Raw genomic sequence first — 23900 nt, 5'->3', positions numbered from 1 at the left:
GAGTGAGGGATTTCAGGAGTTTCAGAGTTTAATTAAAACGCAAGAGAACACTGCAAAGGCTGCAAAAGCAAGGAGAGAGGGCTGGCAGAAAGTTGCTGACAAATCAAACTCGTAGGTAATTTAATAATAATAATAATAATAATGGATTGGGTTTATATAGCGCTTTCCAAGGCACCCAAAGCGCTTTACGATACCACTATTCATTCACTCCCACATTCACACACTGGTGGAGGCAGCTACGGTTGTAGCCAGGCTGCCATATCGCGCCATCGGCCCCTCTGGCCAACACCAGTAGGCGGTAGGGTAGATCTATCATATGACACTATATTGTCCAATATCATATGGCATTATATTATATTATAATATGTTATATTATATCCCCTTTCACATTAGAGCCACAACAGGACCCACAAGAACATGGGAACAAGTAAAAGTGGAATACAGGAGTATTCTACAGAATGGTAATATTTATCTCTTAGATTGCTTTGCGTCTCTTGGCAAGGTAATACTGGCCTGTAATACTCTGTTAGTTTGTTCATAACAGCAACCAAGAAAAGGGCAGAGGAAAAAAAGACAGGTGGTGGTCCTGCACCCCCTCGTCAACAAGTTGGTTAAGTAAATAATACCCTCACGGGAAAATCGATATCTCTCAATGAGCACACTGTCGCGCTGAGCTAAAGGATCCTGTCTGTCCCGCAATATACGCTGAATTCTGAGGACTCTCCTTATCAATCTTGCACCTTCCGCAATGGGTTGGTCGCGTATACGGACAGGACATGGCTGCGACAGACTTCCCAAATCCACCTTCGCTTTTATAGCCGTGGTCTCTCATCTTGATTACACGAAGTAATTTACAATTACTACTCTGAAATATGAATTACATCTGTAATAATCACATACATGTAATAGAATGTTAATAGTTCATTTCCCTTTTTTAGGAAATGACCTGTATGTATCTGTGTGACATCAATAAAAGGATCAAGTGCTGCATTATCTTTAGTTACATTGATAATATTTATTTATGGTGAAACAGTGGAAAAATATCGCTGTTGCTTTCGTATAAATGAAGCGGACATACCTGCGTGGCCGCGATCTAATCCTGTTTACATAAAGTAAACCTGCTCCCGAGCAGGTTTACGCTTACGGCTCTGTTGCTATGACAGCAAGTCCCGGATGAGCTTCGGGGAACCGACTGATCCAGGATCACGCGAAATCGTCAACAATCTAATCCGGCTAACCTACTTAGCGAGGTACGAAGAACGGGCCCCTGGTGAGCAGCCTGGTCATGTGACAACTACAGGTGGTGAACAGCTGTGGTGCGTTTCCAGCTGTGAGCAGTTAAAGCAGTGTCACAGTGACGTTGGTATCAAAGTGCCACCATATCCACGTGACTCAAGCATGACGAGGTTTTAACAAGTCAAACTGCAGTGCAGCACGGCCTTTCCACTACTTTAGTTTTGATGACCTGCGAGTAATAAACACCTGAAACTCTGGAGAACGGGTAAATCTGGCTGTTCACATGAGCTGCACGTGTCCGAGGCCTCTCACGTCACAGAAAATACGACTTAAAGCTCAAATCTGAAATTAGCGACGACCCGTTTAAACTACTTTAACAGAAACACAGTCACCATTTTTAGTCAAACATTTCTTTATTTATCATCCTGTCTACTTGTCCTCGGGTTTGTTGAAGCAGTAGGTGAGGCAGCACTTCCCGCAGTAGTGACGGTCAAAGTGGCTCGCCATGAACACGCCGGCGCCGCACTCGTCAGCGGGGCACTCGCGCCTCAGCCGGTGGATTTTACCGTTCTCGTCCACCTGAAGGAGGAAAAGTGTTGGTTTTAATGAAACCGAAAATGCACAAAACTCAAACTCCAGCGCATCTCCGGTGGCGTTTTTACCTTGTAGTATTTGAGCACGGCGAGCTTGACCTTCTTCCTCTTGTGCTTGTTCTTCTTGGGGGTGGTGTAGGACTTCTTCTTCCTCTTTTTGGCACCACCGCGCAGCCTCAGCACCAAGTGCAGAGTTGACTCCTGAAAACACCAAGAAACAGGCGTGAGAGGGACGCCAGACGACACAAACGCATAAAAACACGCTCGAGTTTGAGACTTGAATTTAACGCCGCCCCTTAGATGGGTCAGGGTGACAGGAAACCAGGGAGAACCTGGCAGACACAGCTGATGTTGCTGCATCTAATTCATGCCTTCAAACAAAAGTCACAAAACAACAAACTTTATTTATACAGCACATTTAAAAGCCAGTGGTGTACCAAAGTGCTTAACATGCAAGAGAATAGGATGAAGTAACCGGGAAGGATGACTGCTATGGCAAGGTACCAAAACATGCTGGCAGGCTGAATGGCATTAAACTAAGTGTAAAGGATAAAACAGTCAAATGATTAAGAATAAGCCGAAGATAAGAAGCATTAAGCTAACAACAAGCGTTAACTGGTAGAAAAGGCGAGAATAAATAAGTGGGTTGAAGGAATGGATGGAATCAGACTCGCGTATAGCGATGGAGGTTATTCCATAAATCGGGTGCAGCCAAGGCAAAATTCCTTGGCTGCACCCGAGCACAGTCCTGAAGGTGGAAACCGCTGAAGGCAGCACAGCCTGTGTGGGATCCACTGAGGATTCAGACTGGAGGTTTAAGCCTGCAGGACTCATTTAAGCCACCGGGGGGCGACAGACTCCAAAGCTGACCCAGTTACCAATTCCAGACCTGGATTTTCCCCCAAAAGTCAAATGAAAACCGGATTCCTGTCATCTGGACCTGCTGTGAGCCAACGCTGCCTCACATCACGAATCTGTTTCTAGTTCCAACTGTTTGAATCTGAGGCCTCAGTAACGACACGTCCCACTGCAGAGCCAGTTATTACAGCTCAGACTCAGAACCACAGAGCTTTGGTCTGAATTTATGAACCAACTGCTCCAAAGAGGTTCTGATCCAGATGTTTTTATTCCAACATCTGTCCAAATGCAGCTAGAAGCTAGAATTGATCTAAACCCTGCTCTGGGAACTCGATTAAACCCAAAATAGAGGTAAAATTAAAAAACACAGCAACAGCTCATCAGATGACCTTTGAATGACGCTGGCTCTAAATCTCAAACTGAACTCTGAGTCCACATTTACAGAAAAGCCTTCATTTCTCTGGGGCGGCGTTCCCGGCTCACCTTCTGGATGTTGTAGTCGGAGAGCGTGCGGCCATCTTCCAGCTGCTTCCCGGCGAAGATCAGCCTCTGCTGATCGGGAGGGATTCCTGCAGAGAGCAAACACCAGCTGATCAGGATCATCACTGAACCCCAGTAATCAATCAGCGCTTGAACTTCCTGTGCTTTGCTGCATACATTTGGTTTCTGGACTCCAGAAACAAACACACACACACCTCAGAAACGCAGTATGGTTGAAGCTCCGCCTCCCTGTGACAGCACGTTTTAAATCACTGTCCCACTTGTTGAACATATCTGTGACTGTAAATGATTTTGACAGTGACGCTCGTGTGTCAGCTTCATGGTGCTGATGGCTGATGATGGCGAACACATTTCACCTATTTAAATACGGCGGCCCGAACGCTTCAAACACTGACACGATTATTTTAATCACCAACCACCCTGCTGTCTCTACACAGCTGCACTTCTGTTCGTCCCACAGGAAGTTTCACTCACATTTAAACATCAGTTTGTCCTGGTTATTTGACACTTATGCTCCTGTAAGTGTGCCCCGTACACCCCCGTAATGATGCTTTCCAAGCCCTCAGTATGCATCTGTAAGACCGACCATCTCCCTCACGGACTCCTGCTGCGGTCTGTGATCTATAAACAGTCTGAACTACGACCCCTGACAGCTCACACGTGATTTCTGAAGAGTTCTTATTTCGAGCAGTCTGTGTTTCTCTACAAACACGAAGCTCATCACGTGTTTTCAGGTAAACACAGGAAGCTTCGTTGCAGCTCAGCCTCCCACATTCACCTGTTTTAGGATAAAAACGCCTCCTGGCCTGATGATGCACAAAGTAATAGAGTAAAAGTAATCAGCCAGGCTCACTCACCCTCCTTGTCCTGGATCTTGGCCTTGACATTCTCGATGGTGTCTGAAGGCTCAACCTGTGGAAGCAGAGAGGACAGGTGAGCCGGGACAGCACGCGCTTCCGGTCAAAGCTCTACTCACATGCAGATTACAACTCTTTAAACACGAATGACACATTCACTTTTATTAACTAACTACAACTAATCAGGGGTTTACGAGCACGGCACTAAGCTGCTGCGCCCGCTCCACGTGTTTACACTGCCCTGGATAGCTTAGCCGTTAGCCTTCGGTACAGCGTCACTTTACGGCCTGATACCGCCTCCAAACACACGGCTGCAGTTAACACACAGCACCTATCAGTTACGTGTACAAACGGCCGCTCTAATCTAGTTCCACAATAAGTAAAACTCGGGTTAACGGCAGCCCGTGAACGCCGCTGCCCTCCATCACAGCCCGTCACCCACCTCGAGGGTTATAGTCTTCCCCGTAAGGGTTTTCACGAAAATCTGCATCCTGGCGTTCAATCCACCTGCACGGGAAGACACACAGGACACTTTAGTCTCTGCTGGAGCCCAAACGTCAGTTTAAAAGTGCCGATTTTTAACAAAAACCCGTCAAAAAACAGAGCGCGAGCTTACCACCGGTCTGCTCCTAATGGCGGATCATGAGAAGAGGGCTTTCCTCTCCAGACACGGGGTTTTCTGCACGCGTTCGCAGGGGTTAGGGTCGCCGTTCCGGTGCCTGATCAAAAATACAACGCAAACACTATATTTAGTCATTTTCTGGCGTCTTTTTTTCTCCCACGTATATTTTTAGTGCTAATGTCGATTTTCTTTACACTTTAATGATCATTTGGATGATTATTTAAAGAAAAAGTCGACTCATCTACTAAAAACAACATTTCCCAGGTGCACTTTCGCGGTAACCACGGCGACGCGAGGATTCCCTTGAAATTGTGGGAAGAAGGGAAACTAAACGGAAAGTTAGCCTAAAAATATCATCGTAAAGAACAACGTCCGATGCACAAATGTCCCGCAGTTCACGTTTCACAGCCGACATCCTGACGACTGACAGCGACCGGAGCTTCATCCGGTCTTTAAACGAGTTCATGGAGCACGAGAAGAAGTGCCTGCAATGTCCCGGGGAGGGTCCCGACGAGCTCCGATACACCGTCCACCGCTCCGTATTCAGCAAGGTGTTACAGTTAAAAAAAAAAACCCGGTAAAACTTAAAAGGAAAACTGGACAGGTTTACTTCTTCAAAAATGCAACTTTACGAGGAAAGCAGAAAATCTGAAAAACTCTGTAAAAGGAGAAGACCCTGGTACTCGTATAAACCCCCACTGCCGTTTTTAAGGGAAAACCCGGGGTGACAGATTTACCTGATAATAAAACATGCAAACTGAATTTGCAAAAAATGTAAAGTTATTAGAAAAAACTCGACAATTTACAAAAGAGAAAAAAACAAATTAATGAGAAAAATTAAACCAAAAAAGAAAATGAACTTTTCCTGTGTCCTTCTCGGTTCTGTCAGGTGATTGGACGAGCAACAGCCTATAAAAGGCTTCTGTTGGCCGTAAAGTCGGAGTATGACAGCACCATCAGGGAGCTGCAGAGGAGGGAGGAGGAAGCCAGGGCGGCACGGCTAACCATGGCAGCCTCCGAGTCACGCCGGAAATCACTGCTTACCTGTGAGCGCCAAGCCGCCCACCTGAGGGAGCGGTGAGTGACGGCTGTCTGTGTAAATAAGACTCACTGTATGTAGACTACATTAACTTTCCTCCAGGGATTTATGTGTAAATAAAAGTCACCATTGTCAGAGATGAAGGTGAGAAAAACACTGTCTGAAAAAAACAACAATTATTAGTCGATATTTTTCCATTTCCTTTGTTTTGATGCTTTTTGTCTCTTTGCAGGATCTCCACCCTTCAGAGGGAAACAGCAGAACTTCAGGAGGAGCTCGAGAGAGAGAAAACTTCTAAAGAGCAGAGCACATGGATGCCCGGTACACCCTCAGATAGATGAGTTAACGCAGGGTCCTCAAAGCCTGTGAGGGGAAAATACAAGGCAGACATGTTAGCATGTCACATCTCCACAGACACAAATACGAAGGACATGATTAAAGTGAAGCAAAAATACACAACTGCAACAAAATGTTAAAAGAATATAAAATACTAGAACAAAATGATAAAAACCTTCAAATAAAAAAAGATTCAAATGAATAAATATAATAATAGCTGAGCTTTAGTGTCCTGGAAGTAAAATATGAAGTTAATTGATGTGTATTATGTTACAGAGTGAAGGAATATTATGGATTAGCAGTACAGACGTTTTGCTGTTGTCTCGGCTTTTTGGTCATTGTTTACATATGAGGGGTGTGGACATGGACATGCTGTCACCTTTAACTGAGGTTATTGGATAATTGAAGTTTCTGCAAACTCTGCTGTCAGGCTCTCCACCTGTGTTGTAACAGAACGAGGCTGCCAGGATACTTCCAGTGAGGTCCAGCTGAGAGCTGATGAAGACGTGGACCTTTAGAGACCAAACAGACTTTTACCTTACAACGGTTCAGTTGGTGAAAGCTTTTCTTCACTGATCTGATTAAAGTAAAAGTCAAAGAACTTTACACAAAAACTCAAATGCTCAGCTACATTTCAAAGATGTGGGTTGAACATGTAGTTCGGGTATTTGTAGAGCTCGGTGGTTCAGGTAAAGTTTTCTCATTCAGGATTTCATCCACACAGTCAAAGAGTTCCTGATATGCGTGGCAGGTGGCTAGAACCCACTACTATAACACTGACACTGTTCCTGAAAGACGGAGCTGCTGACCTGTTTAATGAAAACGGGAAAGGACCTGTAATGGATCCTTGGGGGATACCACATGTAACCCTCTCAGGCTCAAATTAAACGTTTTGTTGCTAATGCACAACTGAGTCCTGCAGTGGTGCTTCTGAGTAAAAAAACCTCATAAAATATGCATGTGGGGTAATCAGGTTGTTAGTTTTTAACTGTTGCAAATCGGCAACGCCTGCTTGGAGCTGGGATGAAGAGCAGTTCCCTGTTTCAGGAGCGGTTCACAGTGTTTATAATGTGATCGTTCACAGTGGTTTGTCCTGTCTCAGTAAGCTCAAAGTGCAGCGTACACAACATATTAGCTGGGCCTTAATCGTACATGCTGAATGAGCTCAGGCCCAGCGGCAGTGTTTCTGGATCCATGTGTGGATGCAGAGATGATCTGTGTTCGATGCCAGGGGTTTTCAGATGTGTGCCTCAGCCCGTGCAGTGGTTTCCACCTCAGGATCAGATCTGCTTTTAAAGCAGTGCTGCCCGAGGGTCTCAGCACCTCCAAAAACACAACACACCCCTCTGTGGTAGTGTTTGTAGATCTCACAGATCTGTCATTCATAGCTGCTAAATATTCTGTCAGGTCCTCCAGGGTTGATCTCCACACTGGTGTTGTCTCGCAGGTTTGACAGTGGCTGAGTCTGAGGATCCCAAGGCTCTGGACGGGTACCTGAAGGACATGGAGGCGCAGAGAGACGCTCTGCTGGACAGAAAGAGTCACTGTGTTCCTCTGGAGGTCAAAACTAAGTTGGACGCCGAGCTGCAGGCCGCCAAATGCCGCAGAGACGAGCTGAGTGCCGAGAACAACCACCTGACAGTCCTGTAAGAGCAGAAACTCACAGGAAGTCATACAGTTCTGTACATATGCAGGTCATCAGTAAGACTTCATGCTGGACGAGTGCAGAATATTTTAGAATTTTTACTTAAAGGATTAAGGACCCTTCACCTGAAGTCAGTAACACAACGATGTAGTCATGCAGTAAAGCTCCTCCTTCACCAGATGCCTAAAAGGAAAAAAAACATCATCTCAGTTTGATAAAAAGGTGCCTTTTATTTTGAAAGGTTGGGGAATCTCTTCCTCCTGAGCACCTCTGCAGACTCCTGCAGGAGCAGATGAGGAAATATGTTTGACACCAACAGGAAACAGATTATTGAAAATAATGAAAGCAGGAAACAAAGCTTTTAGACAGAAAGTCAGCATGCAATCAGATTTAATAAAAACAAACCTGACTTTGGGCTCCGGCTCTGTTTTAATGCTGATCTCACAGAACAACATCCTGAACATCGTCTGCACCAAAGAACAGTTTGACAGAAGCAAAGTATCCAGAGTCAGAACGAGTCCTTACAAACTGAACACAACCTGGAGAAAGAACGACCTCAGAATCAGACCAGAGGGAGTCGGGGTCAGAGGTCAGCCTGATAACCAATGAACCCTTGCATATGTTCTAACATCCTTCCCACAGGCTGATATCAGCCTTTAAAGTTTACCCAGAATGCACTTTTGTAACTTTGCTCCAGTGAATTCTGAGAATCAGATCCAACATCAGGTACGAGCGCCACGTGTCGCAGTTTATTCAGACTGGATCTCATCACACTGACGCTCACAGAAACAAACGCATCCGAATTATAAGCAGTCAGACGAGGAGCGGAAATATTAGGTAACAAAAGTTGCAGGGAAGTAAAAGAGAGATGATCAGAGCATCTTAATATTTAAGGTGAACCAACCAAAACTGACAAAACGAGCGACCTGATGTGAACCTGCAGATTATAAATGACACGAGGATGAATCTCATTCTCATGAACTGTATCTGCACAGTATTTCAGTACTCCACTGTTTCCACATGCAAAACCTGCGTCTGACCCCTGATGATGCTCCTAACAGCTGATACAGAGCACCACAAAGTTAAAGGTGATGTGTCTGCTGCCCCCAAGTGGACCAAAGCAGTCACTGCAGGTTTGAGTTTACCAAGTGTGGTTTGGATTTGAGGCTCAGCCGCTGAAGACCACGATCACCTCTCTGTCTCTAGATACAAACGTCTGAGGAGCGTGTGGGACTGTCTGAGCAGCTGGGAGGAGGAGGGTCAGCCGGCGCCTCTGGGGGAACTCGTGGGTTCCACTCTGGAGAACATCAGGGAGGCAGACGGTGAGACGCTGCTGCAGTCAGCAGAGTTTTGGGTTCAGTGTCAGTGGTCACTGCGTACCTCCAGAACGAATGCGGTAAAACATCAATTAATGATTTCTCTGTGCTGCTTCACGTCACCACACACTTCCACAATGGTGAGATATTTAGCTCAATATTAAAAAAAGATATAGATTTTTATTAAAACATATTTTACGTCTTTTCTTACTTGTATAATTGTTTTTTCCAGTTTATTTTAAGTAGATCCTAAAAATGTTGAATTTTTTGCTGAGGAACATAGTTTTATATTTTCTAATTAGGGTTTATTTTCCTGGTAAAGACAACGTTCCTCTGTCACCTCTAAGGGTTTACATATCAGGACATGTGTTGGGTTTAAGTCAACCCTGCTGGTAAACAGAACCTGTTACTGAAAGCAACCACACAGACACTAGTGGACTTTTCACGTGCAAGGGGAGCGTTGGAGAGCAGTGTTGTCACTCGCCTGTCCAAGCAACTCCAACTGATTCCCTCGCTACAGCCCTTTTTATTGTCAGCTAGCAATCATTCATGAATATGCAATTACAAGTGTGTGTGTGTGTGTGTGTGTGTGTGTGTCTGTCCAGCTATACTATACATAGACATTCGACCTTTCAGTGAACTTAAACTGTGTGTATGAGGCATGCAAGTAAAGCAGAAAAGCAGAAATAAGCGTTTTGCTAAACTATAAAAACAGGAACTTGTAATAAGTCATATCTCGGACGAACATTTAAAGGTGTGAAGTCTTGGACTTTAAAAGAAACAGAACATGTTGCTTTCCAAATGTGTAACACATCTCTGGACTAAGCTGCACTCTGAATAAAGAAAGCACATTTTGTCAGCACAGACACAGATAAAGGAAATGTTAGAAGATAAATCCTCTGACTGTCTGGCTTTTTCTTCATAACGGTAGCCATATATGGACACATAAAGGCAATGATCTATATATTTTAGCACAAATGACAATATAAGAAATATCAATTCCAACAACGTGTAAAGATCAAAATCATCAGGTCTTAAAATTTGATGAATGCAGCCTCAGAAGAACAAAATCATGTGACATATGACATCACGTCAGTATGTATTTGACAGAAACTAAAGCAAACCGACTCCGCCCCCTGATCCAGCAGCTTGTAGCTCCTCCTCCAGAAGCAATCCAGTGATGGTTTCTATGTGACATCATCAGTCTCATCACTGTGAAGCAGTTTTCGCTCTTCTCTACAGCGTCGCTTCAGCTCCATGCAGACGTGCTGTTGCAGACTTGCAGCTGTGCTCAGATCTTTGTCCTGCTGATGTGTTCGCACGCCTGAGCGATGCAGACCTGCAAACTGCCAAAACATCTACTTTTACAGAGGCGTGTCACTCGCTGACGGTCAGGCAGCACCTGAGCCGCTCCCCTGTGGAAGCAGATAATGACACGCTGTCACATGCTATTGTTCATCTGAGGCTGCGTTTAAATTATTTTAAGACGTTGAGAGGACCAGGTGACTTTTACCTGTCCTGACACATGAGTGTGGACAGACTGTGACTGTAAAGATGGCGTTTCTGTCCTGCAGGGACGGACGAGGACATCTGCAGCATCAAGCAGCTGTTTGAGGACCAGGAGCCGGCCGGAGCTGATGCATCTGAACTTGTGTCAGATTACCTGGACAGGTGCTGCTTCCACAAAAACCTTCTGATGAGTTTTTGTGTGTGTGTGTGTGACGAGTGCCCGTCTCCTGCTTCTCCTTTGTCCTCAGGTTTCTCGAGCTGTTTGAGTTGGCTCAGTACGAGGACGCCGCTCTAATCGCCGCCAGAGCTCCTCGAGGAGTCCTGAGGAACATCGACACCATGGAGATGTTCAAAGGTGGGAACAGCACCTGCACAGTTATCAGGGCTCTGATTATGTTGATTTCAAGCAAAGATGAAATTAGTCTGACCCAAAGCACTGAAACAATCCCAGAGACCCTGTGAGTGCAGCTGAGGTGGGAAGTCATCGTCTTATAAACCTGTCAGGTAAATAGGTTGGTCTACGGACACCCACCCACTGCTGGAGCTTCTGGTGGACGTTAGAGGAACTGCAGCTGGTGGTGCTTCATGAAGGTACTGCTGTGTGTGACGACCTCTGTCTTATTTCAGGTGTGGAGGTCCTCCCGGGCTCGCTCTCCCCATCGTTTCTCTTCTTCTGGGCGCTGCTGTTCACTGCTGGAGCCGATGGCGAGCTGTCGGCTCCGCTCTCCCTCCAGGGCGTCTCCTGTGCCCTCCAGAGCGGCGCCCTGCAGCTCGTCAGCTACGCCGTCACCCATAAGAAGTCAGTTTCATGTCAGTTTCATCACTTTCCCTGCTTCTCCTTCTTTACACTCTCTCTGCTCTCAGGCTGACCTTCACTGAGGAGCTGGGCGACATCCTGACTGAGCATGCTCAGGAGAACCCCGGCGTGGCTGACCTGTGTCTGACGTTGGCCACTATTATCTATGAGGCCTGCAGGCTGCACAGGAAGGCCGCACTGAGCATGTGCAGGAGAGGGCTGATCCACAGTGCTGCCGAGTTCCTGAAGCACTGCGAGGACCTCACAGCAGGTCTGTGTGTGTGGAAGTGTCTCTGTGAGGACCAGTTTTGGTGTTAAACCAGTGTAGTGAGGACATTTCTGCTCCAGGCTAACGTTAGCGTCTCGTCTTGGGTCATTTTTATTAATAAGATGAAAGATCTGTGGGGGAGGAGAGGGTGACACAGAGTGCGAGAGCTCGTCTCTGTCATTGTCTCCAGGGCTGGGCCAAAGAGACCCTTGGTCGCGGGTCATAGGCTGCATCTATGACCTCCGTCATAGACCCATTACACGCCCACACCCTAGGACAGCTCCCCTGGAGGGGGATTTCATGGCTGGCTTTGGGGACCCCGAGTCCAGCTGACGAGTGCCTGATATACCGACAGCAGTGTGTCTGCATCCAGAGAGCACACTGACTGTGCAGCATATTTGTACACCCTTAAAATAGATGCAGTGAGGCGATCTATCTCACTGGGCAAAGAAATGCAGGAGGAAGCTGATCGCCCTTCGGTTAGGGTGAAGGTGATGAAGCACTGAAGGCTCCACAGCCGGGGGTTCGGGCAGCCCCAGCTCACCCATCCCTTGCACCTCGAGCTTAGAGCAGCGCTTGGTTGGATGCTTGCTTGTAAAGGGCTTGACCAACAGCAGGTCATTACTGTCATGCAGAAGCTGCTTTGGTGAGCAGGCTGGTGGGAGCCTCCTGCCATCAAACAGGTGCTGGGCAGGGAAGGTGGAGTCATCCTCCTCCTCATCCATGTCCTAAAGGTCGAGGAGGTGGGAGTTGGCATCAGCCTCCCTTCCTTACTTAAGTAACAAAGTACCAGCTCTGCAGGAAGCTGTTTGTACACAAAGCTAACTGAGCCTTGTGTTATATTAGTGTAATAAAATAATATTAGAAGATGGAAAAAAAAGAACTTTATTTCAGTCTATTTTGAGTCTAACAAATGTACTCAAATCAGTTAGGTAAATGTGACGTTAAGTACAGTAACAGTAACTAAGTATTTGTACTCGGTGACTTCCCACCTCTGTCCGAACACACACAGAAAGTGTGAAAAGGTGGAAGGAGCAACGTCACAAAATAATTATGGTTTGATCATAATAAACTGTAAAGCATCAGAGAGCTTCAGTCTCACTGAGCACGTGCAGTTCGAGGGTTTCTGCATTAGTCCTACATGTAAGGCAGCTTCAGCTCTCATCCACACCGAGCCCCACCGGCTGTGTTCACGGCGCCCTGAGAGTTATAACTCTCTCTCTCTCTCTCTCTCTCTCAGAGGACAGCATGTGGGTCCTGTGTCGCTCGCCCAGCCTCTCTCTCCTCCAGCTGCTGACGGAGCCTCTGCAGGACAGTGCTGCCATCTTGTCTGTGGGCGGGGCTTGTGCCGCTCTGCTGGCGGACCCTCAGCGGCGGCCCGTAGCGCTGCAGCTCCTGGACAGCTTCGTGAGCCGAGGGCGAGGTGGGTGGAGCAGACGGCGTCGGGTCACTTCCTTATAGAAGTGTTGCAACGAAGTCATCCACGAGTGTTAGATTCACACGTGAGCGGTGACACACACGTGCTAAAACTGGGACATCTGGACTCTGGACTCGTCTCTACTACAGAACAGTTCTAACAAGTAAAGACAGCAGCCTGTGAAACATTAAAGTGTTATTGCACGTTACCTCCTGTATTATATGTTTATTCAAAATGTACGCAGGCTGTATGATCACTGCAGAGGATAATCCACAGTGACGCACACAGATGCTGTTCCCTCTGCAGCTGTGCAGGCTAACGCAGTGTCTATAATCTCCTGGTAGAGGAACGATGAGCTGTTCTGTTTATTTATAAAAAGAAAAGTCAGGAATCCAGAGACAGACCAGAGCTGATCTGTGCTTTCAGGCGATTCGTCCACATGTCACTGGGTGAGATGCTGTGCCCACACAGCCCCACACATCACCCAAAGCTGCCCACTGTTGTGGCTCGGATGGTCATTATTTCAGATGTGTAAACTCATCATATGTGGCTTTTGTTTCTGAGGGGGGGGCGTGGCCTCATGCCACCTACTACAGGTAACACAGTGACTGCCCCAAACTGAGAACTGTTTGGGTTTTTGCATTTTATTTTAAAGTTGAGAAAGAAAGATGAGGAATGGTTTTACTGAGTCCCCTGACAGATAAATAGTTGCTGTTAAAAACAGCCAATGAAATAAGACTTGTTAGCAGTCTGTTTGGATAAAAGCACCTGTGACGTGATGCTTGGACACAAGATTCTGGGACACATACATGTGCTGCTGTTCTTCTCAGGGGCTTTAGAGGAAGTGATCGTGGGGGATGTCGGCTCTTCGGTGGACGTGTGGACCCACGTGGTGTCTCTGTGCTCCGAGCTGGAGCGGGACAACCTGAGCCGGGCCATCCTGTCCGTCCTGCTGAGTCAGAGCGGGACCAGAATTGTGACCCCGGACCCGGAGGGAGCCCGGCTCATGGAGCACGTTTACCTGTGAAGACTGGACTTGAAGGCAGATTTTCTCCTTCTCATGAAACAACAGACAGGTTCTGGTAGTTTAGACTTTAACTCCATGTTAGCACCTTGTGTCCAATCAGGATGGCTTTCACTAAAATGTCTAATCTGGCACAAAGATATAACTGCACAATAAACAAAACAAAACATCTGAAGTCTGCAAAGAGTCGTCTGACTTTTTTTTGGTTGTTTTTGGTCTGAATCTTGTTATTCACGTATTTATTCACCCTTAGGATCACACCTGAGCTCCTCTCTGCAGTCTCTGAGCTTCAGCTGAAAACACTCAGGTGTGAAGCATAAAACAGTAACAGGAGATTCTGAAACTATAAGAAACAACCGCAGTCACACCTGCACCTGCTGAAAGGTATCAAAGAGTGCAGCAGCGAGCTTTGGGACGACCTCGCCTCTCTGAAGGCGCCGGCTGTGCTTTATGCTGCTCATGGAAGTCTCCACGTGTCTTCATTCTTTGCTTCTGATTTGTTTTGTGATATTAGAACAATATATATTTAAAATCATGCACAAAGTGATGGATAGATTGGAATAGAATAGAAAAAAAGAGAATTCAACTTTATTATCATTGCACATGTCACAAGTACAAGGCAACGAAATGCAGTTTCCATCCATCCAGAAGTGTTTTAGCCATAATATAGATAGAATAGATGCATATTCTGTAATATAGGTATGTTATAATGTGAACGGTATGAAGGTATGTTATGAATATACTATAACTATAAGTATGTACAGGCTATGAAAGGTTATACATATGGTTAAAAATATGAAAACTATACAGATTGTAGATGTACAATTGTGAGTATTATTAAACAGTTGTAAAAACTATAATTATTGTATTCAATTGAATTTTATTTATATAGCGCCAAATCACAACAACAGTCACCTCAAGTCGCTTTATATCGTACAGTAGACCCTACAATAATACAGAGGAAACCCCAGCAATCATATGACCCCCTATGAGCAAGCACTTTGGCGACAGTGAGAAGGAAAAACTCCCTTTTAACAGGAAGAAACCTCCAGCAGAACCAGGCTCAGGGAGGGGCGGGGCCATCTGCTGTGATTGGTTGGTGTGAGAGAAGGAAGACAGGATAAAGACATGCTGTGGAAGAGAGACAGAGGTTAATAACAAGTGTTATTCAATGCAGAGAGGTCTGTTAATACATAGTGAGCGAGAAAGGTGACTGGAAAGGAAAAATGCAATGCATCATGGGAATCCCCAGCAGCCTATGTCCATTGCAGCATAACTAAGGGAGGATTCAGGGTCACCTGGTCCAGCCCTAACTATATGCTTTAGCAAAAAGGAAAGTTTGAAGCTTAATCTTAAAAGTAGAGATAGTGTCTGTCTCCTGAATCCAAACTGGAAGCTGGTTCCACAGAAGAGGGGCCTGAAAACTGAACGCTCTGCCTCCCATTCTACTTTTAAGTAAAGGTTTAGCTACAGCCAGCTTGAAGGCCTGTGGTACATAGCTGATTATTAGAGATAAGTTGATCATATTTAAGATTGAAGCATTAATTAATGGCAGGACTTCTTTGAGCAGTTTTGTAGGAATGGGGTCTAAAAGACACGTTGATGGTTTGGAGGAAGTAATTATTGAAGTTATTTTCTTCAATCAGTGATGAATAGTAAGATGTTCTGGCTTTGCGGAGGGCTTTCTTATAAAGCAGCAAACTATTTCTCCAGGCTAAATGATGATCTTCTAAATTTGTGACACGCCATTTCCTCTCCAGATTACGAGTCATCTGCTTTAGGCTACGTGTTTGAGAATTATACCACGGAGTCAGGTACTTCTGATTAGAGACCTTAGTTTTCACAGGAGCTACAGTATCCAGAGTCGTACGTAGTGAGGAGGTGAAATTATTAACAAGATGATCGACCTCTGTTGGGGTAGCGTTCAGATAGCTGCTCTGCTCTGTGTTGGTACAGGGCATTGAAGATGATAACAGTGGGTGGATTATGTTCTTAAACTTAGTTACAGCGCTTTCAGAAAGACATCTACTGTGACAAAGTCTACTCTCCTCTGCTGTGTAATCAATTATTGTAAATGTAAATGTTATCAGGAAATGATCAGACAGGAGAGGGTTTTCAGGAAACACTGTTAAATGTTCAGTTTCTACGCCATATGTTAAAACAAGATCTAGAGTGTGATTAAAGTGGTGGGTGGGTTCTTTTACATTTTGAGAGAAACCAATTGAGTCTAATAACAGATTAAATGCCATGTTGAGGCTGTCATTTTTAGCATCTATATGGATGTTAAAATCACCCACAATAATTATTTTATCTGAGCTCAGAACTAAATTAGATATAAAGTCTGAGAAATCAGACAGAAACTCTGTGTAAGGACCAGGTGGACGATAGATGATAACAAGTAAGACTGGTTTCTGAGTTTCACAGCTGGGGTGGACAATGTTAAGCATCAGGCTTTCAAATGAATTAAGTCTGTCTGGGTCTTTGGTTGATTAACAGGCTGGTGTGAAAAATTGCTGCCACACCTCCCCCTCGGCCTGTGCTTCGAGGTTTCTGGTAGTTAGAATGACTCGGGGGTGTTGATTCATTTAAACTAACATAATCATCCTGCTGCAACCAGGTTTCTGTAAGGCAGAGTAAATCAATTTGTTGATCAATTATTAAGTCATGTACTAACAGAGACTTGGAGGAGAGAGACCTAATATTTAATAATCCACATTTCACTGTTTTACTCTTTGGTTCAGATGTGGATACTGTATTGTTCTTTCTTTGTGATTGTTTATGTTTAAGTTGTTTGTTGCTGGTTTTTAGTTTGTTTTTTTGTCTTTTTGGAAGCTGACACAGTCTCTATGGAGATGGTTTTTGGGGGGGGTAGCAGGAGGAGAGAAGCTGCAGAGAGGCGTGTAAGACTGCAACTCTGCTTCCTGGTCCCAACTCTGGATACTCATATTTTGGGGGGTTTAATAAATTTGTCCATATTTCTAGAAATGAGAGCTGCTCCATCCAAAGTGGGATGGATGCCGTCTCTCCTAACAAGACCAGGTTTCCTCCAGAAGGTTTGCCAATTATCTATGAAGCCCACATCGTTTCTGGGACACCACTTGAAGGAAATTGCCTTCCCGGGTTTCCTCCGTGGCGTGAGCGATAAGCAGAGTTTGTCCTTTCCTTATAAGACTCCTAATTATTCAAAGTAACACTCAGGTATGCCATTCAGCGTGTTAGTACGAGCTCGGGAGCAGCTTGGGAGAACAAGAAAACAGAGACTGCTTTAGGTTGCCTTCCCAATCGACTCAAAGGTTTATTTGATACACAGCAGTTTATATAGATGAAAAAAGGTTCGTGTGTCAGCTTTCCCAGTTCAAACCGGTACAGACCAAATAAGGAAACGTCTTCCTGCCTTGTGAGCCAAGAAGTATCCCTTGTGTAGTTTATCAGTTCAGCTACAATTTATGATCATCCCAGCAAAATACACTCCTAGACATAGAATACAGAGTTCTTTCATCAGTGAATTCTGAAACGAACCACCTAGCCTTTAACGAGCCTTTTCCAGGAGATAAAGAAAAGGGAGGATGGGAGTAAGGAAGTGGTCTCATCTCTGTGGTGTTTTCGACCTTGAGGTACCAGCTTGTGAGTCTCACATTAATTCTTGGGTCACAGAGAAAGAGAAAAACAACTAGTAGATCGGCCTTATTGAGTAACAGTTTTCCTGTATAAAACAATATCCTGTAAATGCTTACCGTGGTATCAAAATATCATAACAGTTCCCCTCTTTTATTATTTTTTAAAAAATAATAACTCAAATAGAAAGGAAAAATCACAAATGTAATAACATAATATAAAAAGCAAATCATAAAATGTAATAGTTCACAACCTAATGTTCAATATACACATCAGGAACATCATTGATAACATCTGACACATAATCTGGGTCAATTTGTGCCAATTGCAAATACATTGAAGTAGCTGTACTGGTAGCTATATGGGTTATCATTGAAAATGTGGCTTGCAGAAATGTGAACATGGTTGCACTTTACAATATGAAATAGTAAATAAAAATCCCAAGGTTAATGCAGTAGATATGATTAATAACCTAAATATATAAAAAAGACAGTTCTTCAGTCGTCTCCTGGCCTGGTCCCAGGTTCGAGAGACACAGAATAAGCGTCGTATGATGACAATGGGCATTTCATTTTCTCCATTATCAGGATGAAATGAGTCTGGCTTTATCAGGTTAGACATCATGTGGTACTTTTGGCTTTCTGTTCCTGCTGGATGTTTGAGTACCTTGTTGTTGCTCTTTCAGACGTTGTGTGTTAATCAGTGATTGTGTGTGTGTACATTGGATCCTGGCGCTGGCTCGCCGGAGATGTCATCTACCCGTGTGTGTTTATTTGCTCTAGTTCCGGGCGCTGGCTCGCCGGAGATGTCGTCTGCTTGATCCGACGCCTGAGATGGTCCGATTGGGCTGGTCTTAACCCTGCTGGCATGAATCCACTGAGGTTGTCCGTCTGTGAGGATGCTGGTTCTTCGTCACTGCCAGTACAGTCTGGGGGCTGGAACACGCGCGGCCTCCCAGAGAGTCCTTGGTTTTAGTGGCTTCTCCAACATGCATCTCCTTGTCTCCACTGGTGGAACTGTGGAGGGGAAAAGCTGAGAGAGACAAACTTTCTGATAGTTATTATTCAGTTTTTCTATCAGGTTGTGAACATCAGTGGACAATGCAATATACATCACCTTCTACTAGCGGTGCCCCTCTTGAAGCTGACCATGGTGTTGGAAATAGTCTTATTTCAAATGGAAATAATTTGGTTACTGCAGATTGAGTCATTCCAATCTCACAGAGGACTTGAGGAAGTAATTTGACCCAGGTCATTAAAGTTTTAGCACACTTTTGAATTACTTCTAATGTGAATGAAGATCCTCTATCACTGTTAATCTGGTGAGGTATTCCGAATCTGGGTATTATTTCATTGCTCAACTTTTGACAGACTACTTCTGCAGTTTCTTTTGAGGTTGGATAAGCTTCTACTCATTTACTAAATTGATCCACTATTACCAGTAAGTACTTGATGCTTCCTTGTGCTGGCATATGTGTAAAATCAATTTGTAATGTATGAAATGGAAAATCTGGTTGTGGTAAATGCTGATGTTTTGCTTTTGAGCTACCTACATTAGTTCGCGCACATGTTAGGCAGGTTGCTAATATGCTTTTTACTGCATGTGATGTTTTCTCAATTACAAATCTTAATTTTATTGCCCCTATTACCCCTCTTTGTCCGACATGACTCACACAGTGAAAATGTCGGGCAAGGACTGGCAGCAGGGAATATGGGAGGGCAATCAAACCCTTAAGATTTAGTATAGGCCATCTCTGTCATCTAAGGTACAGTCATTATTCTATGCAGAGGCTTGCTCTTGTATAAATTTTAAATCAACATTTGTGTCTAAATAGTCTGGGAGTGTAACAAGTGGCAGCTGTAGGGGCACAGATAATACTTCCTGCGGAGGTGGGAGCTGTGATGCAGCTGCAGCCTTGGCTGTCACGTCTGCTAAGGCATTACCTGTTGCTTCGTCTGTGTCAGCTGTACTGTGTCCTTTCGTTTTTACAACTGCAACGGCCGATGGCAGCTGTATAGCCTGAAAAAGTCTTTGAACAAAATCACAATTTAGCAATTTATTTTCCATCAGCAGATCTAAATCCTCTCTGTCTCCACAATGTGCCAAAGTCATGCACAACGCCAAATGCATAGCGGCTGTCTGCGTAAATCGTCACATGCTTATCCAAATGTAGCTCACAGGCGCGTATTAAAGCCATGAGCTCTGCTTTTTGTGCTGAGTGAAATGGTAATGAGTGAGCCTCTAGTATGATGTCAGGCACTGTTACCACTGAATAGCCACAAAGAAATGAGTTGTCATTCGGCCTTGAACAGGACCCGTCCACATAAACCGTGGCTGAGTCTGGGATAGGTGTTTGCTCTAAATCTGGACGTGGTGCTGTGGATTCCTGTATACGTGTCATGCAGTCATGAACGTCAAGCCTGTCTGAGCCATCCTGTCGGTCAGAAGAACACAGTATAGTATCAATAAATGTGCTGGCGAATCAGGTGTGCTGCTCGCTTTTATAGTGAGATTTGCATATGTTGTTTAGTTATGTTTGCTACAATGGTCGTGACCTGGTGATTGGTGTGTAGAATAGTGTCATGTGAGAGTGTGAGCTTCTCGCAGTCCCTTATCATGATAGAGCAAGCTGCTACTGCCCTCAGGCAGGCCGGCATTCCCTGAACAACCACGGACAGCACCTTTGAGTGGCGGAGGTCAGCACTCCCTTTAATGCATTGAAAGAGGCAGTCATTTCTGTGGATCACAGTATTCGAGGAGGCTTGTCTTTTTTTACAACAGTCACGCAGAATGTGGTCATGAAAAGAACAGTCTGGTATCCACTGTCTGCAATAGTTCACCATGCCCAGGAAGGACAACATTTCCTCCTGTGTAGTGGGACGAGGGACAGAGGTCACAGCTTTGACCCTGTCTGCAGTCATGGAACGTTTTCCGTGAGACAGTGTGAATCCCAAATATTGAACAGAAGTCTGACAATACTGCATTTTCTTTGCTGATGCTTTGTGGCCAGTCTTTTGGAGGTGCTGGAGAAGCATGTGTGTAGCAGTTTGACACAGTTTTTCACTTTCAGCACAGAGGAGGAGGTCATCCACATGTGGATCAGAGTACAGCCCTCAGGAGGAGTGGAGCACCATTGAGAAAGCAGCAGAGCTGTCTATCATGCCTTGGGGCAAACGAGTCCAAGTGTACTGCTTATTTCTATGTGTGAATGCAAATAACGGCTGTGTGTCACAGGTACTGAGAAAAAGGAGCGGAGCATAAATCCACCACGGTAAAATGTGTATGCAATGCATGTCAATATGCTGTGAACATCTGAAACGAGAGGTGGCAGAGGAATGTTGACTGCATTAATTTGCCTTAAGTCTTGTATGAAACGCCATACGCCAGGTTTGTTAGGCTTTGGCACAGGATTGACAGGAGTGTGGGCTTTATTACTCCTGTAGTCAATAAATCTCCTATGATGACATCTAGGGCTGCGGCTTTTTCCGTGGAAAGGGGACATTGCCTGACATATACTCGCTTTTTGTTTTAATAGGTGTACGTGATAAAGTGTACAGTCAATAAATCCTATATCATTCTCACTTTTAGACCACAATGTCATATTCTGGTATTCAGCTGGCAATGTAACTGCAGAAATAGTACAGTGGATAGGGTAGGTTAGATCTATGTGACGACATGGTGTAGTTATATCATAACCTATGTCTGAGTTATGTGACAAAATCACTGTTTGACCTTCACTTGTGTGAGCAGTTATCATGTTGTTGAACAGTGTGAGAGAAACAAAAGTGTGGCTCCCAGTCATGGGATTACCTGTTAGTGGCGTCTGTACACGTTTTTTTTTTTTTTTTTGGCACAGTGTGTGACATAGAGTACCGGACAAAAAGGATGTTGAGTTCATTCTCTGCTGAGGGTCCAGCTGACACAGAGGATGTTCCTTCTCCATCATGTCGGTACATAGGGCAGAGAAAACATAAGCTGTTATCAGTGTCAGCAAACATTTCACCCTTTATGTTAAATGAAATACACAAATTCATTTTTGCCTTGGGTGTCTGCGGCTGCTGGAAAACTGAGCTGAATTTGCACCTCTAGCTTGTCCAACAGTGCATAAAGCGTTTTATGAATACTAGGATAGATTCATCAGGCTTCTGTTTACACATAGTTACTGCATTTAAGTCAATTTTGTCTCTGGACATTGTTAGCAGGAATTTCTTTAGATTCTTAAAGAAATCGGCGACTTTGTCATTATTTACCCTCCTTTTGTCCATAGCGGTAACATTTGATGCATCACGTCGCGGCATTCTATCATATATTTTCTACAGGACTTTTTAAGCAGACTACTTTTCTTATCACAAATGATATTCAACATTTCTACTGACCTGTTTTCTGGCGATAATCGTTCGGGATAAGGCTCCGAAAAGAAATTAGAATGCATTGAACTTCTTAAGTTGTAAACAAAGTCAGTCACATAAGCACTCCCGCATGTTCTGGATACGTGATCATGGACGTCTTCACCGATTCGCGGATGTAGGTTACACGTAACCGGAAATGGGAGTTATACTGAGCCGTTATTTGAGACTTTATTTTGTATTTTATTAATTTTTGGTTTTACAGGTACTTTAGATTTTTTATCGGACCTGTCTGTGGTCTTTGAATAATTCTGACCCATGTTCAGTGATTTCCAGAGGGGTTTACACGCTAGGAGGATTTAGGTTAGTATTTTCGCTGCGGCACAGCTGAGGTCACTTTAAATTTATTGCTAGCAATTTTTTGTTTGTGTGAGCAACTCTCACTTAGCGAGCAACTTCTCGCTTAACGAGCAACTTCTCGTAAAACAACAGGCAACTTCCTGTGTCTTTCTGCTTTTAATTTACTGCTTTTAACCCTTGTATGGTAATCGGGTCTGTGAGACCCGTTTTCAGTTTTCTTTCGTTTTTTTTTTTTTAACAAAATTAAATTTAATTATTTACTAGCTTTCTGTGAGTGAGCAACTTCTCACTTTTTAACGTACGTTTCAAGATAACAGGCAACTCCCTGTGTCACTCTTTGATGAGCAACTTCTCACTTAACGAGAAGTATTTAAGACAACAGGCAACTTTCTGTGTCACTTTTTCTGAGTGAGCAACTTCTCACTTTTTAACGTACGTTTAATTAAACAATTAATTATTATTATTATTATTATTTTTTAAACAAAATTAAAATATTCAAGACAACAGGCAACTTCCTGTGTCCACCAACACCACACAAGGGTTAATTTACTTTATTCGGGGACTGAGGAAGTCAGTCAGTGTATCTCTCTGGATCACTAAGTGAAACTTCGTCAGCATATCCCGTTTTTTTATGGATTCGGGGACTGAGGAAGTCAGTCAGTGTATCTCTCTGGATCACTAAGTGAAACTTCGTCAGCATATCCCGTTTTTTTATGGATCGATCACTGAGAGAGGTATAATATGGTCTCTATATAAATATGAAAGACACATATTTACCTTCTGTCAGGATCCCACTTCTGACACCAAAATTGAAGGAAATTGCCTTCCCGGGTTTCCTCCGTGGCGTGAGCGATAAGCAGAGTTTGTCCTTTCCTTATAAGACTCCTAATTATTCAAAGTAACACTCAGGTATGCCATTCAGCGTGTTAGTACGAGCTCGGGAGCAGCTTGGGAGAACAAGAAAACAGAGACTGCTTTAGGTTGCCTTCCCAATCGACTCAAAGGTTTATTTGATACACAGCAGTTTATATAGATGAAAAAAGGTTCGTGTGTCAGCTTTCCCAGTTCAAACCGGTACAGACCAAATAAGGAAACGTCTTCCTGCCTTGTGAGCCAAGAAGTATCCCTTGTGTAGTTTATCAGTTCAGCTACAATTTATGATCATCCCAGCAAAATACACTCCTAGACATAGAATACAGAGTTCTTTCATCAGTGAATTCTGAAACGAACCACCTAGCCTTTAACGAGCCTTTTCCAGGAGATAAAGAAAAGGGAGGATGGGAGTAAGGAAGTGGTCTCATCTCTGTGGTGTTTTCGACCTTGAGGTACCAGCTTGTGAGTCTCACATTAATTCTTGGGTCACAGAGAAAGAGAAAAACAACTAGTAGATCGGCCTTATTGAGTAACAGTTTTCCTGTATAAAACAATATCCTGTAAATGCTTACCGTGGTATCAAAATATCATAACACCACTCAGACAGCCAGCAATTTAGGAGAACATGCAGCTAAACATGTCACTCCTGGTCTGATTGGGGAGGGGACCAGAGAAAACTACAGAGTCCC

General features: G+C 44.3%; 2 protein-coding genes and 1 long non-coding RNA gene across 6 annotated transcripts; 1 reads left to right on the top strand and 2 right to left on the bottom strand.

Annotated features, from left to right (window-relative positions):
- Nucleotides 1–1630: 1630 nt before the first annotated feature.
- rps27a (ribosomal protein S27a) lies at nucleotides 1631–4764 on the bottom strand. Its single transcript, XM_026190517.2, has 6 exons — nucleotides 4662–4764; nucleotides 4488–4552; nucleotides 4046–4100; nucleotides 3171–3256; nucleotides 1899–2030; nucleotides 1631–1815 (listed from the first exon to the last, which is right to left on the bottom strand). Exons 2-6 carry the CDS (start codon nucleotides 4533–4535, stop codon nucleotides 1666–1668), a joined length of 471 nt encoding a protein of 156 aa, XP_026046302.1. The 5' UTR covers nucleotides 4536–4552; nucleotides 4662–4764; the 3' UTR covers nucleotides 1631–1665.
- Nucleotides 4765–5050: 286 nt separating this feature from the next.
- On the top strand, nucleotides 5051–14201 carry LOC113035174 (clathrin heavy chain linker domain-containing protein 1). 4 transcript variants are annotated; one of them, XR_013901073.1, is made up of 11 exons: nucleotides 5051–5218; nucleotides 5557–5744; nucleotides 5939–6027; nucleotides 7490–7688; nucleotides 8894–9009; nucleotides 10578–10674; nucleotides 10761–10867; nucleotides 11140–11311; nucleotides 11377–11579; nucleotides 12817–13156; nucleotides 13824–14201. XR_013901073.1 is itself a non-coding variant. In XM_026190515.2 (11 exons), exons 1-11 carry the CDS (start codon nucleotides 5051–5053, stop codon nucleotides 14018–14020), a joined length of 1719 nt encoding a protein of 572 aa, XP_026046300.2. In that variant the 3' UTR covers nucleotides 14021–14201. The 4 variants fall into 4 exon arrangements, 3 of the variants coding, with proteins under 3 accessions (XP_026046300.2, XP_080144212.1, XP_080144213.1); XM_026190515.2 differs by having other exon boundaries at nucleotides 12817–12999; XM_080288086.1 differs by lacking the exon at nucleotides 12817–13156.
- Nucleotides 14202–17281: 3080 nt separating this feature from the next.
- LOC145419733 (uncharacterized) lies at nucleotides 17282–22146 on the bottom strand. Its single transcript, XR_013901072.1, has 2 exons — nucleotides 22009–22146; nucleotides 17282–18664 (listed from the first exon to the last, which is right to left on the bottom strand). It is a non-coding gene; the product is annotated as an uncharacterized LOC145419733 (long non-coding RNA).
- Nucleotides 22147–23900: the final 1754 nt, after the last annotated feature.

This window comes from Astatotilapia calliptera, chromosome 13, assembly GCF_964374335.1.
Source record: "Astatotilapia calliptera chromosome 13, fAstCal68.1, whole genome shotgun sequence".
In the NCBI taxonomy this organism is placed as follows: Eukaryota; Metazoa; Chordata; class Actinopteri; order Cichliformes; family Cichlidae; genus Astatotilapia; species Astatotilapia calliptera.
This window is presented reverse-complemented; position numbering and strand designations above follow the sequence as displayed.

Coding starts and splice junctions, on each gene's coding strand:
- rps27a (XM_026190517.2), bottom strand. CDS start 4,535: ATGCAGATTTTCGTGAAAACCCTTACGGGGAAGACTATAACCCTCGAG. Junction 3,257..4,045: donor CAAGATCCAGGACAAGGAGG/GTGAGTGAGCCT, acceptor TGCTCTCTGCAG/GAATCCCTCCCGATCAGCAG. Junction 1,816..1,898: donor CCGTGCTCAAATACTACAAG/GTAAAAACGCCA, acceptor TTCCTCCTTCAG/GTGGACGAGAACGGTAAAAT.
- LOC113035174 (XM_026190515.2), top strand. CDS start 5,051: ATGTCCCGCAGTTCACGTTTCACAGCCGACATCCTGACGACTGACAGC. Junction 6,028..7,489: donor GCAGAGCACATGGATGCCCG/GTACACCCTCAG, acceptor GTTGTCTCGCAG/GTTTGACAGTGGCTGAGTCT. Junction 7,689..8,893: donor AACAACCACCTGACAGTCCT/GTAAGAGCAGAA, acceptor CTCTGTCTCTAG/ATACAAACGTCTGAGGAGCG.